Source organism: Hippichthys cyanospilos, chromosome 1 (genome assembly GCF_059441005.1).
Source record: "Hippichthys cyanospilos isolate Australia breed blue-spotted pipefish chromosome 1, RoL_Hcya_1.0, whole genome shotgun sequence".
In the NCBI taxonomy this organism is placed as follows: Eukaryota; Metazoa; Chordata; class Actinopteri; order Syngnathiformes; family Syngnathidae; genus Hippichthys; species Hippichthys cyanospilos.
The window spans coordinates 31,621,547-31,638,296 of NC_142369.1; the positions used below are offsets into that span (position 1 = coordinate 31,621,547).

At 40.6% G+C, this 16,750-nt stretch overlaps 1 protein-coding gene across 3 annotated transcripts in view; it reads left to right on the forward strand.

The window, feature by feature from the left end:
- tet3 (tet methylcytosine dioxygenase 3) overlaps nucleotides 1-16,750 on the forward strand; it is a 45,456-nt gene that overhangs the window by 21,036 nt on the left and 7,670 nt on the right. For all 3 annotated transcript variants that reach the window (XM_088408251.1, XM_088408259.1, XM_088408266.1), the window contains 5 exons: nucleotides 2,288-5,150; nucleotides 7,862-7,952; nucleotides 13,909-14,002; nucleotides 15,077-15,285; nucleotides 16,507-16,657. In XM_088408251.1, the coding sequence (XP_088264377.1) occupies nucleotides 2,288-5,150; nucleotides 7,862-7,952; nucleotides 13,909-14,002; nucleotides 15,077-15,285; nucleotides 16,507-16,657 (3,408 nt within the window). The remainder of the gene's footprint in view (nucleotides 1-2,287; nucleotides 5,151-7,861; nucleotides 7,953-13,908; nucleotides 14,003-15,076; nucleotides 15,286-16,506; nucleotides 16,658-16,750) is intronic.

Below are 16,750 nucleotides of genomic sequence, written 5' to 3' on the forward strand. Positions count from 1 at the left end.
TCACCCTTTTTGGTGATGTATGAGTTGGATGAGCATGACCTGAACGTCCAGGCTGCAGTTGCCTTGGGTACATATCCAATTCATTAAAAGAAATTGGATAGGACTTCAAAGGAAAACCTGAATAATGTTTCATTGCATGAAAAACTATGATAAATTACACATTCGGCACAATTGACCTGTAGAATGATCAAATTTGGCAAAGTGCAGAACATTTAAAGATTTTTTATTTAGGTTTTTTTGAGGTATTATTTTTCCTTTGCGTGCTTTGCTTTGACCAAGAGCTTTCCATTCAGTGCAAACCCTGAGTGTGATATTTTTTCATTTAGCTTTTGCTAACTAGGACTGACTCAATATCTTGTATTATATTCATTATTGATGTTGATTATTGATACCAATGCTGCAGCCTTGCAGATCAGTTGATATTCATCCTATACAAATCTGATTCTCTTTGTCATTCTAAATGTTATTACTGGGCTGCTCAGTGGAATGGTGGTTAGCATGTCGGCCTCACAGTTCAGAGTCTCGAGTTCAATTCCAGCTTGCTCCGGTTCTTCCTCCCACATTCCAAAAGCATGCATGGCAGGTGTATTGGACACACTTAATTGCTCTTAGGTGTGCTTGGGTGTGTGAATGCTTGTCCGTCCCTATGTGCCCTGCAACCATTTCAGGGTATACCCCCTTCTACTGCCCAAAGACACCTTGGATAGGGACCAGCGGGCCAGCAACCCTAGTGAGGATAAGTGGCATTAGGATGAATGGATGGATGGGTAAAAGTGGCTACCGTTACAAGTTTGTCAGGAAATACTGACATCACAGTACAACAGCTGCTCATGTGAAACATCTGCTCATGTGACAAAAACAGGAATAAGGCAATCATGGTGACAGCTCATCTGTGCTATGGCATGTTGTTCAAAGTGAAGTTGAGGACATAGAACATCGTTGCGTTTGTGGATTGGGTCGGACTGGTTGAACTAAAAATGATCCAACCGATCTAATTCCGTTCAACACAGTTCACTGTCTTCAAAATATGTGCTAAACTCACTCTGCCGCATTCTGGTGTAGTAGGCCACTACCTGGACTCTGTAAATGATTTCTGTTTGCTCTTATCTTTGTTGGTCAGACTTGAATTCAGCTTTATCAGTAGTTTACGAGTAGTTCACGTGTAGTATTTTTTTCTACTAAATTGGTGTTACTATTTTATATGCTGAAATTCCTTTTTTTCTGAGTTGGACATTTAACTTCCTTGTTCTTAGTGTAATGTATCATGCGGTAGTTAGACAAGGAGTTACACAGACTTGCTATCAGTGATACTTAACTGTCTCGATTATGGATTTCAAGTTTTGTAAAGACACATTTTGTTGCAATTGGTGCAATATCTGCAAAAAGACAATTACTACAACCGGACCAGCAGAGTTAACTTGTCACCTTTCCCAAAAAACCGAGACAGTGGGTCACCTCAGGTTCAAAGTTTGGGTACATTTGTTTGGTGCATTCATTATCGAAGAGTTTCAATAATGATAACTTCCCTATTTCTGTTCTCTGTTTGCCCCTCAATGTGTGTCCATGTCTCCTTGTTCTGTGGGTTAATTTCTAACAGACTGATTTGCTTAGTTCAACAATTCTGACACAGATTGTTGTGCCATTTGTCCTCTAAAGCAATAATCTATACCAGGGGTTACCAATGCAGTGCCCACAGGCATGTTCTGTTCTGCAAATAGCTTACAAGTTATACAACATTATGATTTTCCAGAAATTTTATGAAGTTATACATATTTTACATTTAATTTACATATTACACTTGATTTACATATTTACTACATCTGTTTCTTAATTTTGTGAGAAGTTATTGACATGTTCGCTTTTCCATATAAAAGAAAATAACAATAACTAACCTATAACGAGAACATTATGACAGATACCTCAAGTTGGTCATTTCAGAAGTCTGTCTCAAACTGGTAGTCCTTTGCATTACTCTGTACCAAAAAGTAGCTCTCAGATTCAGAAAGGTTGGTGATCCCTGCTGTATATCTTACTTGCTAACCTAATCTATTTGACTTTACTGCACTGGGCGTGTTCTTGTTTATTTGTAAAAAGAGGAAGAGAAACATGGAGCATAGAAAGAATGATTAGAAAGGAAAGGAAAGATGCACTTATTTTGTTCAGTCTTTTAATTGCTTGGGAATGTGTAAATGTGAAGATTTAGTGCCTACCGCACACTGATGTTTCTACCATAAGTCACTCTCTTGAAAACTCAACGCTTCGGTTTTTGTTTATTTTTGTCTTTCAGACTGTTCACAAAGTCACTTCATTGGATGGCCCCAGAGGTAGAGACCAGATGGAAATTGGGTCACATGACTGCCTCCAGGAAGGCGTGCTGAGCCTGGAACTGCCCAATGGGGTGAATGGCTGTTCTACAACTGAGACATCACTTGAAACGGAACAGAAGAAAGCAGCAGTTGTACCTCAAAAGCAGTGCTGGGTGCCAACACATGGCAAACTTCAACAGCAATCATCGTTGAAACATAACAGCGGTGAAGCAAACCCAAGTAAACCTATCCACCATGTGGATATGGAAGATGCTCACAATCTGGTCTCGTTTTCTGCCATTGCCGGCACCTTACCTCCTTCCTCCACCTCTTCCTGCATCCAAGCGCAGCCTGACATGGTGCAGCTGTATGAGAAATTCACCCGGGATATGGGTGCTGGTGGGGGTCGAGTTGGACAGACTGCAGGGGCTGCCGACACAAGCAACTCACCCGCAGAAGACATGAAAACCCTCCAGACAGCACTGAACCATGCAAAACATGGTCTCAAGCCTCCTAACTGCGACTGTGATGGACCTGATTGTCCAGACTACCTTGAGTGGCTGGAGAAGAAGATTAAGTTGGCAACCAGTGAGAATCAAGGCACCAGCAACAGCACTGACTCCATACATGAACAGCCGAACATTCGGCAAAATCATCATCAGAATCAGCGCTATCTCCAGGTGAATGGCGGCCACCACCAGGTGACTTCTTCATACCTCCAGCAACAACAAAAACCCAAAGGTCCTCATGGTGGCCAAGTACCCCGTTCGAAACTCCCTCCAATTCCCTGCTCTCCCCAGGTGCTCTCTATAGCCAAGGAAAGAAACGTCAGTCTTCAAACAGCTATTGCCATAGAAGCCCTTACACAGTTATCTGGGACTGGGACTCAAGGGACCGGTGCTATAGACCAAGCACTCCTTAATAATAGTCTCCATCATCACGAACATGCCCCAAACATCTCATCGCATGCTCCTCATTGCACTAAGTTGATTCCGAACCCTGCGGTCAGCTGTCCATCATCGCGCTCTCAGTCCGTCCCTCCAGGAATAAACACTGACCAGCTGGTGGCAGTGTCCTGTGAGCACCGTAGGCCCCAATCACAAGGTCAGCCCACCCATGCTTCTACCTCTCCATTTCCAAGCCAGGGAAACCATCAGAGTTTTTCCCCGTATGCCCAGCAGTGGGTCCAGGGCACACGTGGAAGTTCTGAAGAGCACCAGCCCCGTTATGCTGGTGCACCTCACGCTCGGTCGGACCCAATGTCAGAGCTCAAACAGCTCCTGGGTGATACCAGTGGAAATTTCAGAAATGCATCTTTCAAGCTCCCATTCACACAGCATCTTACCGAAAATGGGAACATGCAGGCACAGAGCAAGCCATCTTTGCCCAGAATAAAGCAAGAGCCAGACTTTGGAGGTCATTCTGCCTCCATGGGACATTACAACATGGATAATGGTCAGTTTCAGGTTCGCCATGACCCCGGTACTCCCATGTCTCCTGGTCAGGCAGCCATTAGACACTCAACTCAGGCAGCTCTGCAACAGCACCTTCACTACAAGAGGAATCTCTTCTCTAGTCATCCCCCTAGCTTTGGCTCACCAGGCCCTGCGCCTTTCCAAAACTTAAAAAAATGGTGGCCAAAGATGGAGGCCAATAGTTTCAATCATCTGAGCTTAAAACAGGAGCCCAAGGAACCGAAGAGGAAGAAAATAAGCCAAGGATCCCCTGTCATCAAAACAATGAGCGGGATGCTCCCAGGCCCTATCCTTCCTAAACCCAAACAGATTGTAATCAAGAAGACCAAGCAAAAAGCCTCTATGCCAACATTCCTGCCTAAGAGTCAGATAACTGTGGAAAAAACACCTGTCCTTATGATGGGCCAAGCCAATACCCTGAATAACCTGCAACCAACTTCACTGCCCCTTTTGCCCTCCCACAGCAACTCCACTCAGGCGGCTGCTGCAGACCTCCCTGCCCCAGCTCAATCTCAGGTATCAAGTTCCAACCTCTCGATGGTTCCCTCTTCCACAAATTCTGCATTGTCAGTAAGCAACCCCACCTTCACGGACTCTGAGCCCAAACCAATGACCCATGACATCCATGCTACATCAGACAAAGTGGATAGTTTAGCCCACAGCGATGTTAGCGCTGCCTCAGCTTTAAGCTCCACATCGCTAGCTAACCCTTTCTCGCAGTTGTCGGGTCTCACGAACGTAGACCCTAAATATGAAGAACTGATCCTGCAATTTGAAGCAGAATTTGGGGACTCCGCTGCAGACATGACCTCAGGCGAAGCTGTGTCTGAGACGGTTATAGCTTTGCAGAAAATAAATCAGTCCGAAATCAGTGCCCAGGATCTCACATCATTGTCCACTCAGAATGCGCCATCCTTCAAACACACTCCCGAGTCCAGCGACACACCTCATATGAATAAAAAGGAGATGGATGCCCCAGAAAATGAGTCTGAAGCCCAAAATGAACTTACCTCAAACCAAGCATCGACAGTGACCCCAGTGAAGGAACAGCACGAGCCCCAGTCAACCTCTCAAAATCAGGAGTCTCCTCTTGATATGCATCAGCAACATCAGATTCAGGAAACCTTCGGTGTACCATCTTCCCCCGTGCCGAAACGGATGAAAATTGAAACCATGGGTGACGTAGCTGTTCTTTCCACCACTTGCTACTCTGAGGAGGACACACCCACTAAGGATGGACTGCCCTTCTCTCCATCTCTGAAAGGATTCTTAGAGTCCCCCTTAAAGTATTTAGACACCCCCACCAGAAGCTTGTTGGATACACCTTCTAAAGATCTGCAGGCAGATTTCCCTACCTGCACCTGTGTGGGTAAGTCACTGTCAAGATTTGTAAACATTTTGCGAAATGTCAGTCGTTCTACTGAGAATTTTACTTTGAATTTCAAAATGAGTGTCTTTTGCTGTATTCAAAACATTCTATACGGTACTGTATACAGCTACAGTTGGGGCCAATCATTATGAAGCACCGTGTCAGAATTCCAATGTACATTATTTCCTGAAAATACTGTAGTTTCTTGCACTGTAATTAATGGCAAGGTTGTGTTGGCTATTTGAAACAAAAATATCCGCTCACCCCATGGAGACATACATTTTTTTCCCTCGGGATTCATTCATTGTGAATTGTTTCTGATTACCTCGCTTGACCGTATTGCCACACAAGCAAAAACATAATTGCTAAAAAAAAATATTTAGCAAAAATGTAGTGTGATAGTTTCCACTAAGAAGTTCAAATAATTGGACAGTAGTAAAGAAGTAAATTCTTATGTTTAGTAGAGGCAGTCTTTATTTTCCAGTGATATGTGTTTTTTTTTCTTTAATGTGTGTCAGTTCTGTTGTGTTGTGAGCCTCGATTTTTAATATTCCCAGGAGCAAGACGAAAAAAGTTCCACCCGGTCAGTCTACGACATTATCTCTAAAATTGTCTTTGTTAATATTTAGCTTTAAACACCAATATATATTATCTAAGCAACATTAAGAAAAAAATATTTAAATACCTTGAAAATATTCAGTGTACAGTGGACCCCCTGTTTTCGACGTTCCTGCTTTACGTTTTTTCACCTTACGTCGTGGATCGCAAAGCTTTTTTGTCCCTTCTTTACGCCATTTTTTAGCCTCAGACATAAAAAAACAATAACTTCTCAAACATGGCGGTCAGCGTGTGTCCGTGACCGCGCTAATACGTCACTAGTCGCGTCACTGCTTACGTCACTACATTGCAGGTCTGCTATCTTAGGTGTCTCTAAGATACTGGTCTACTATTGGTCGGTGTCATGGGGTCATGGACCTTTAAAAAAAGGTCAACACAAGTATGGATAAGTCAAATACCTTTGTTAAAATATAATGTGTTTAACAAGGCTGGTGGATATGGCTGAAGAGGTTTTCAGTCAGTGTTGGATGGAAGGGTGTTCAGTCAGTGACAAAACACCCTTCCATATTGTATTGATCATTCTATCTTATTTGACCCAACTTCAGACTATTGTTGCTAGGCAGAACAAATTGTCTTTTTAAAAAAAATGAGGCTTTTCCAAGGTCATTTAGGCTAATTTTCCAAGGCTTGAATGGTTTTGGGAAACTAGGTGAAGGACAACATTCCAATGGAGACATCTCAATTTTCTCTGCCAATACTTACAGCAGGGTTTCTCTGATTTTTTGGGGAGTCTGGGACCCCTTTTTTGGAAATTAAATTTGCCAGTGACCCCCACTGTAAATGTTTGCAAAACCAAAAAAAAACAAACAAAAAAACATAAACAATTTAAACCAAACATAAGTGCCCCTTTCGTTCACCAACATATTCAATTGACAACAATTATATAGACAAATATATGTTACTTTTCAGCTATACTACAAAATAAAAATGACAAAATACACGCCTCCTCTTAACAAACTGGGTCAGGTCCAACAAGTATGTAAACAATATATGTTACTTTTCACCCATAATGCGGTTTACAAAATAAAAATCACAAATTGTACGCCTCCTCATCACAAACTGGGTCAATTTGAACAAATGTGTAAACAAATATATCTTAGTTTTCAGTCATACTGCAGTTTACAAAATAAAAATTACGAATTGCACACTCCTCATCACAAACTGGGTCAATTTGCCCCAAACAGGTGTCTACCAAATATTGTGTGATTAAATAATCAAGCTCTTGATGATGACGTGGTTTAAGTGAGTGTATTTGGCAAATAACAACATTATTACTTTTTAAAAATGTATTCAATTGGTTGAATTGATTGCTTTATGGAAAAGTCGTCAATACTTTTATAATTTAATATAAAATCAAATGAAATTAACACAAATATGTATATTTTTTTATTAATACCCCAGGTATATTTCACAGACCCTCTGCAGTCAGCCCATTTTTGAGAACCGCTGACTTAGAGCATACGTGTTGTGTTAATATTTGTTGAAGTGCTTTTTTTTTTTTAACAGAAACTGTGTACTTTTGATTTTTATGTAGATGTATCATCTACATTTTATTGGTAGACATTTCAATGCAAATGTTCCGTATTCTTGAGAATTGACGAAAAATTGTCTCGCTCTTCAAAAAGATGTATTTTATCGCTTGCATCAATATATCACTGGCAAAGAAAAAAACAATGACACAATTGTTTATGTTGCGATACATCCTGCAAAAACATATCAACTTGAAAAGTCTGTTATCGTGACTGACATATTCATTAGTTGCAGTAGGTACCTGTACCGAGCAACAAGACCATAAAGTCATTTATTTAACATCACACAAATTGTAAATGAGCTCAGTGTTACATAAACACAGGATATAACCCGGTGTTTGCCTTGCGTCACGCCCTGGTGCCCCTCTGCAGGCAAAGTGATCTCTTGCTACATTTTAACTTGAGCGACACATAGTACACTTTCCGCACTAACATCATTAACTAGCTTGTATTATAATGAATTTGATGTGGTGCTGAACGAAAAGTTCACTGTAGTTGTATATTTCGAAGCTATTTGCAATCTTGAACACGGGTTAGTCATGATTGAGTTTCTCTCTTTTTTAGAACAAATCCTGGAGAAAGATGAAGGGCCCTACTACAATCACTTGGGATCCGGACCCACTGTGGCTTCCATACGAGACCTGATGGAGACACGGTTCGTCTTCTCGTTGGAATCTTCCTCCTGCATGTTCTCAGTCTCCTCTCCCTTACACGCACCTCCTCCTCCGGCACCTCCTCACATTTTGTCCTTAGGGAATCTGTGACCCAGAACAGGGGGATCAGGAAATATCATCTTCATCATCATCATGATAACTCAGGCTAAGCAAGGATAGCTGAGAGGGGGAGAAAAAAAATGGAGGAAGAAGGATAGATATCAAAGCCCAGAGAGAGGGAGAGCAAATGATGAGCACAAAGGATGAATGAGGGAAGGAAGCGAAGAAGGTAGAGTTTTTTTGAAAATGTTTCTCCACGTAAATTAGGGACAGAGAGTTATTTTATTTTTATTCTGATGCAGAATAATTTATTCTTTATTCTATTATACTTTTCTCTCTCTCTCTCTCTCTCTCTCTCTCTCTCTCTCTATATATATATATATATATATATATATATATATATATATATATATATATATATATATATATATATATATATATATATATATATATATATATACACACACACACACACACACACACACAGTGGGCCCCCGTGTTACGAACTTAATCCGTTCAGCGGCTACGCTCGTAACTTGAACTGCTCGTATGACGGGCAATCCAAACCTATGTTAGTGAATGCGTGCAACGCGCGCAAAAACCTTAGGTAAAAACATCACGACTTGATACACATATTAAAAATGAATAACATAATCTATTGTACAGTTAAATTAAATAACATATACAAAGGAAAAATGACATTTACCTTTGGGGCGACGTGACTTGAGCTGGGTGGAGGCGGAGGGGAGCAGAGACCAACCCGCAGAATTTATTGATTTATTTTCTTAAACGGGAACTTTTCTCAAACTAGAACATATCACCGGCGATTTCCTCCTCTTTAATCCATAATAGAAGAAGCCTCTCAATTTTGTTGTCGATCGAGGTCCGTCCCCCGGCAAGGAAAGTCTTGCCCTTAGAAGATTGCCGAGCGGTTACGGCCATACTCACGAGCAAGGTTAACCATGCGTGCGCCTCCTTCGTTTTTAAAAAAAATTTTTTTTATCACCTGCTTGGTTTCTATTGTCATCATCCTCTTACTTCTTCCTTTACCGCCACTTGCAATTTTAGAAGCCATGTCTAACAGATAAAGTTTGCAAAGTCTTCACAACATTCCTTCCTTCCGTTTTTCACTCATTTTCTCTCCTTCCTTCCATCCTGACCAGCTGTGCCATCAAGCTAGATAAAGGCGTTCGGCCAATAGCATATCAGCATTTCTGTGATTGACGTGACGCCGGCCAATAGCATCTCCGTGAGTGAGACCGGGTGACCTTAATCGACCAATAGCATATTGGCATCTCCATGACTGACTCCGTGACTGACACCGTGACCGAGACAGTGACTGTGACGTTGTAAGAGCAATAGCGTTCACGTTATTATCACAAGCGTCAACTGCTGATTTTGTTGATGCAACTAAGCGAAAATATATATGCATACACAATGGCCGGCGTGTCCGATTGTTCATAAGACGAAAGGTTTTCTCGTAAGTGTGGTCCATGCTCGTAAGTCGAATTGTTCGTAAAACAGGGTGTTCGTAAACCGGGGGCCGACTGTGTGTGTGTATATATATATATATATATATATATATATATATATATATATATATATATATATATATATATATATATATATATATATATATAAAACAAACAAGTGGAAGGAAATTTCTTTCATATTTTAAACTCTTTGAGGTCATTCTACACTTGGATATGTTTGCTTGTGAACCGTTCCGTTGTAGATTTGGCTTGATGTTTTGGCTCATTGTCCTGTTGGAAGATATGTTTCCGTCTCTGTCTTAGGACTTTTGCAGATTCCAACAGGTTTTCCTTAAGAATGGTCCCTTAAGCACTTCAGTGGATCACATCCTTATTTTAATTTATTTCACAATTTATCTTGTTGTTTGCTATTATTCCTTGCTATCCAGTGTAAATGTACTAAATATGAACTGATGAGAATATAAACATGAAAAACAATTAGTAATAATTTCACATTATTGTTGTTTAAAAACCCCTGCTTCAGGTGCCTGTGATTAAAAATAATTGAATTGAGTCAATGATTCACAAACCTGCTCTCCAAAAAACTAATTTTGAGCCTTGATGCGTTGATTTCTCGAAAGGTTGTTTGTAATCGTGCTCGCCGAGGAGTTAGTCTACGGAGGACTGATGTTGTGGGGGATGTTAAGCTAGCAACATCTCGTTGTTGTTTGAGAAATGACGTCACTTCGTAAGAGCCCATAGTTCCTGGATGACCTATGACCAACCCCTGACCCAAGCAGCCCCCCTGTGGTTATAGAGCTTTACACATCCATTTCAAACCCTCCGCCACCTTAGGGTGATTTCCATTCAGTGGAATCCATTGTGCGCACTGGCATGCCGAATCTAGTCAGGTTGAAGTTATCACAATGGCAGGTATCAAGCTGTCAGGACATTTGATATGAGCCATAAGCCAACGTCTGAAAAGTTCTATTGACCCTGCCACGCCCCAGCGCAACCCCTGATCCTTGACTCCATCCATAAAAAAAAAAAACCCTCTTGCTACAAATTAGATTTAAGAAATGAGAAATACCCATATACTGTATATGTCAACTATATTTAGTTTGATGACGATCTATGATAAGGTATTGTGCAGAATTCACTAAGAACCAATTAGGGATGTTCTGTATTTCAGTTTTCGTTTTCATTTAATTTTCATTTATGATTTTTTTGTGTAAGGTGTAGAAGGTCATTGAAAATTGAACATTACTGTCTGAGCTTTTGTAGTGCGGGATATCATTACATGCATGTGAACACAATTAGATTTCTAGTTGAATGAACAACTCCTGAGTATTTCAATGGACCTCCATTTATCTGTAGTTAGGGGTTAGTAGTTTCAAATATATATTATATCAGTGTATCCACATTTAACAGCTACCTAGAGCTTTAAAAAAACTCACATACCTCAAATACCTCATTTGCAAACTTCATCTATTACATTACAGTAGTCAGTCACAGCAGGTGCACACATGTCGCTACATGCAGCTGTTTTAACTCCTAAAAGAGCGTAAGATTTTACTCAAAGTTTCTAGAGGCTCACAGTTACCAGATCCCGCTCTGTATTGTGGCTAAGGTCCCATTGAGCAACAGAGTCTCACAGTGCCAACACAGAATCAACAGTTTGTGTCAACGTGTCTGATGCGCATGTCTTCTTTCTTCTTCCGTCTAGAAATGTGTCTATGAGCATCGACCGTCCCTTTTCTTCATCTTCTCCTTCTTCTGCCTTATGAAGTTGGGAAAACATTTATTGGTGCCTCAACACCATCTCTAAAAATGCTTCCTATTTAGCTACTCTTTCCAAAAATAAAAATGGAAATGTAATACTTAAGGTCTCTGTAAAATGTCTCTAGTATTCAAAGGTACATTCTCAGGGTTCTACAGACTCTCCGTTGGGTCGATCCTGACAGACGCCTGTTTTGCCTATGAACGATTAATGTCAGACCAGCAAAAAATTTCCCCACTGTCACATTTTTGAGCATTGACTTTTGTAGAGTTATTGCTGATTACCTCTCCAGTAGCTCACTAGTAAAGCTTTCCAGTGAAACAAATTCATCCAATGGGGTGGCTGAGTGGAAAAGTGGTTAGCACGTCCGGCTCACCGTTCACACTCCCGGGTTCAATTTCAGCTCGCTCCAGCCTTCCTGTGTGGAGTTTGCATGTTCTCCCCGAGCCCGCGTGGGTTCTCTCTTGGAACTCCGGCTTCCTCCCACATCCCAAAAACATGCATGATATGTAGATGTATTGGACACGACAAATTGCCCTTAGGTGTGATTAGGTGCATGAATGGTTGTTCATCTCTTTGTGCCCTGCAATTGGCTGGCAACCAGTTCAAAGAGTCTGTGCTTAGTGATATGTTGCCTGGGGGTTATTGTATCCATTTTTTGCTGGCACCACTGGATCCGTGGGAAGACCACTGACTTGGACACACAGGCCTAGGGTTCAGCTATCAGGCAGGGCATGTCAGGTGTTGGGTAACAGAGAAAATCTGGTGAGGAGTGGGCTACTGAAACAGGATGGATGAATCCACCGTCTTGTTCCCATTATATTCACTTAAATGTTATCGGAACTGTGGTTGGTTCATATGCTTTGTGGTTCCTGTCAAGCGGGAGTCTGTCAAAGTCAGTTAAGTGTCAAGTGTCCTGAGGTTGCCAAACCAGTTGCCTCTCTTTCTTACCCATTAACCATTATTACTTGCCTTGTCTGAATCTGGGTAGAAGGATTTCACAGTAAAATGAGACTCACACGGAACTTCATGGTAAGTTCAAGTAAGAAATAACAATACAAATGTAAATACTATGTCACGGTCAGGCAAGGCAGGGAGTTGGCGGGAAGCTGGCAGGATAGTGAGGATCGTGGACCCAAATGCAGAAAGGCTCCGAGGCAGGATATGCGTGTGATAGTCCATATTTATTGGTGAGAGTCAAGCAGGAATAAAAATCTGAGAAAACAGCACAGCAAATAATCTACAAAAATACAGGCAGATATGTGAAATGGAAAAAAACAAACGGGCAAATTGGCATGGTGAGACGCAGACAAATGGAAGGATTGGTGACAAGAGACTGACTATATGTGACTATGATGCGACAATGGATGAAACAAAAACGGGGCTTGTGCATTCATTTTAAAAAGACTACTCTAGCGTTTTTTGTACCAAAGTGGTACCTGCTTTTGAGGGCGGGATAACTAACATTTTTAATGAATTATTTGTTTCTTTAAACCACTCAATGTTCAGTGCCATGAGCTCTATCCATACATATCTAATATTTATGAAATACAAGGCAAAATACTCAATTTGAAAAATGGAGTCAAGCTCACCGCTTTTCCCCCACTCATACATAGCTACAAGTGCATTCGCACTGGTTTGAAGCAAGTTAATGTTCGTAGGAGTTGACGAGAGGACAAAAAATAACTATTAAGTGGTCTTTGGCGCCACCTACTGTCTTAGCGTCATTCGAGAAAGATGATATGATGTTGGCCTATCTCAACCACCGCTAAAGAGCTTGGTTCAAAAACCGCAAGAAATGCAATATAACACATAGGTTTAACATCCATCGAAAAAACGTAAAGTATAACGATTGTGGGCATGTCTAACCTGGTACCCATGAATATATGCGTCGTAATTATTTAGTACGCCAAGCTGCTGCAGTTGAATTTGCAGTAGAATAGAAGAAAGTAGTAGAATTTGCAGCATGATTGAATTTTGAACTTTTGAACTTGAACATGATTATATAATAAGCTTGAAATTTCAACTTCCTAGTGTTTTTCCTTTGATTTCACAAAGAAATCATCGAAAAGGTCCCACATTGGTACCGTGTAGGCACGAGGGTTAAAAACAGACAGACACACACACACACACTACTGACAGACACGCAACAGCTGACTTAAGTTTGAGTTTTAAATTGCCCTACCCCTGACCTTGTGCCACTTTTTCTCCTTTATTCTGAGTGTTACAAGTTTATTGAATCCAGGGCATGCGCTCACTAAAACATCTTTTTTGTCCCCACAATGCGTCACATTTTGGTCATGTGATATTGTGAACCTAAAAAGTAGTTCTTAATAGCTGCATGTGTTTAACTCTTAATCTAAGATAGACTTTTGAAATAAATCAATTCATTCAGAAATCAAGCATATTAAACAAAAGGGGCGTACAAAAATTACTAAAGGAATTCATTTTGACAATATTTAAACAGCTAACTGTATGACAATGTTTATGCCACAACTCTTGCCTCTTGTGCACTGAACAAAGCAAATGCTTTATAATGTGTGTTCAAATGTATACAGTAAACCATCTGGGATTTGGTGACGCCAGTCTGGCACAATATTTAGAAATAGATTCATAATAAAATAACTCCTTATGCGTTATGCTCAGGTATGGGGAGAAAGGAGAGGCCATCCGGATAGAGAAAGTGGTGTACACTGGCAGAGAGGGAAAAAGCTCAAGAGGGTGCCCAATCGCCAAATGGGTAAGTTGTTTCCAAACCTTTTTCATGCATTGCAAATTGGCTGTTTTAAAACTACTTTCAATCATAATCTTATTCATGACATTAAAATGTCCCAGCAGGGACTGTATTTGAGCCTCTTGTGCCAATAAACTTTAAAAATAAATAGATATGAAGAATTCAAAAGATGCATATAAAGTGTAGGAATTCAATTTGGCAGAATTAGAGACAAAGTGTGATGCAACACATATCCTCAATATTATATCATTTTAGAGAACGCCCATGCAGGACTAAATACACCCCCTTAGCTGAGCAGACGTTCTCATGTTTTTGTTGTTGTTGTTTTGTTTTGTTTAACTTTCGATTGGAGGAGAGATCAAGTAAACAGAAATGTTTCATGTATTACTTACAAAGTTCCACTGCAGAAAATGTCCCAAGTGGTGAAAATGTGTGTTTGGGCACACACAGCAGGTCAATCAATGTCCCAGTACATAAGTTACCTTTTGTTAGGAGTAGTGGTTTCCTGAGGGGAGAAGGAACGGGTGTTATTGTGTATTGCGCTCTCTTGACACGTCTTTTGCTTTGTTGGCAACTCCATTTCATTTCAATGCCAGTAAAAAGCCTGATTTGGGCTTCTTCATACAACTCTGAGTCCTATCTATGATCGCTCCGATGTTAGCTTTTTTTTTGTTGTTGTTGTTTCGCCATAATGGTCTGCTTTAGAATGACACCATGAAGGGGGCAGCCATAATGGTCTGCTTTAGAATGACACCATGAAGGGGGCACAGCAGCCACACGGTGAGAGGCGGGGCTTCAAGTACACAAGCCCTTTTTTCCTCCTGGTTAGAAAGCTAGCCACCAAAAAAAGTCATAATTCATAAGAAATTGAATTTCCAATGCACGCAAGCTACCATTCCCGTATTTATGTATTTATAAAGAAGGGAATGAGTATGATGTATTTGTGTATTTAACTGTGGAAAGCCGAAAATACCATGATATAGGCCCTTTAAAATATTGACAATGTACCATGACTAAAATTTCATGTTTTTACCTGTACAAATACAAACGCAAAAAATGAGTAACTCCGAATGCCTTCAGGTGATTCGTCGTGGGAGCGAGAAAGAAAAGCTGCTGTGTCTGGTGCGTCATCGTGCGGGTCATCACTGTGCCGATGCAGTCATCATCATCCTTATCATGGCATGGGAAGGTGTGCCAAGGGCAATGGCTGACACATTGTACCGTGAGATCAGCAACACTCTCACCAAATTTGGCAACCCCACCAGTAGACGCTGTGGCCTCAATGATGAGTAAGTGTATGGGGGGGATTTATTTCACAAAGGAACAATTAGTTCACAGTGCAGATAGCCATGTCTATTTGTGTCATCGTGAATTTTTTGAAGGGTAACCTAGCTCTTTGGTGCTGTAGCATTCACTTTACTTTAATCTATCTATCTAATCTAATCACTATACTTTAATTCAAAATAAATTATTATGGGGCTACCACATCAATCATTTGGCCTTGGATGACAGAGGAAGTGAAAGCAGTGCATCTTTTCATCTTAAGCTGGGACTACAGCCAGTTTTCAGTTGCCAGTGATAGTTAGCACCCGAAGAAGTATGACATACTGTAGATCCAGCGCGCTCATCCATGCCAAGACTGTTCGTATACAGGAAATAGTGCATAAATAGAGGTACTTTTTCCTACTTTAATTTGTGCACAACTTAAATTGTTCAAAAACAGCGGTGTTTGTAAATTACAGCTCCACTTTACTCGAGACTTAAAATGTATGACTCGTGTCACCTGACTTGAAAATCAGCATTTTCAACATTGTGTGCCATTTGATTAGTCATGAAAGTACTGTTTTGTTTAACGTGTGCAAAACTAGCCACGCACCAGAATGCTAAGGTCTGAAACATTCGCCTCATGACCATCTGTAATCGAGCTATCTCTCACTGAAAAACACACAAAGACATTACCTGCCTGCTGTCAACATCAAGTTTCACGTCAGTTATGTCATGCGAGAAAGCAAAGTAACAAGTCAGAGTATAGAATCACTCTACTACTATGAACAGATTACATTTTGTTCAGTAATTTGTTTTGAAATGTAACTTTGAAATGATTGAAAACATATCCCGTAATCTCGGTTGTTGATCATTTAACTTTTTATTCGGTGTCAATAGATTCTTTGTGTGTGTGTTATGATCAGCGAAAAAACAAAACAAAACAAAAAACTTCTTTTTCACTCCAACATAAAATACCGGTATGTTGTGACTGAGCAAGATTGTAACTTTTGACTTGTTCTACACAAACGAGGACTTGACTTGCTTGAAATGTAGTGGGGACTCAAAGACATTTTCACCTTGATAAAGATGCAATTCTTAAGACATGTCAAGATCAAACGTTTTTAGGTGATTGCTAGAAATCAAATAAAAACGCGCTGAAAACAAAGTTCACTGACGCTAGTGATATTCAGATATTGCTTTACACTCTTTCATTATGTGAGCTTGAAGTCTGTCTCCCCCTGCAGTCGTACATGTGCATGTCAAGGCAAGGACCCTGACACCTGTGGCGCTTCCTTTTCCTTTGGCTGTTCTTGGAGCATGTACTTCAATGGTTGTAAATATGCCCGAAGCAAAACACCACGCAAGTTCCGGCTACAGGGAGAGCGCCCTGAAGAGGTACAGCTGGATCTCATGACTGACTTTAAATCGTGACCAATTGTAAAACAGAATTTGGAGCGTCGAATGCATTCAAACGTTGTTTTATTTCTG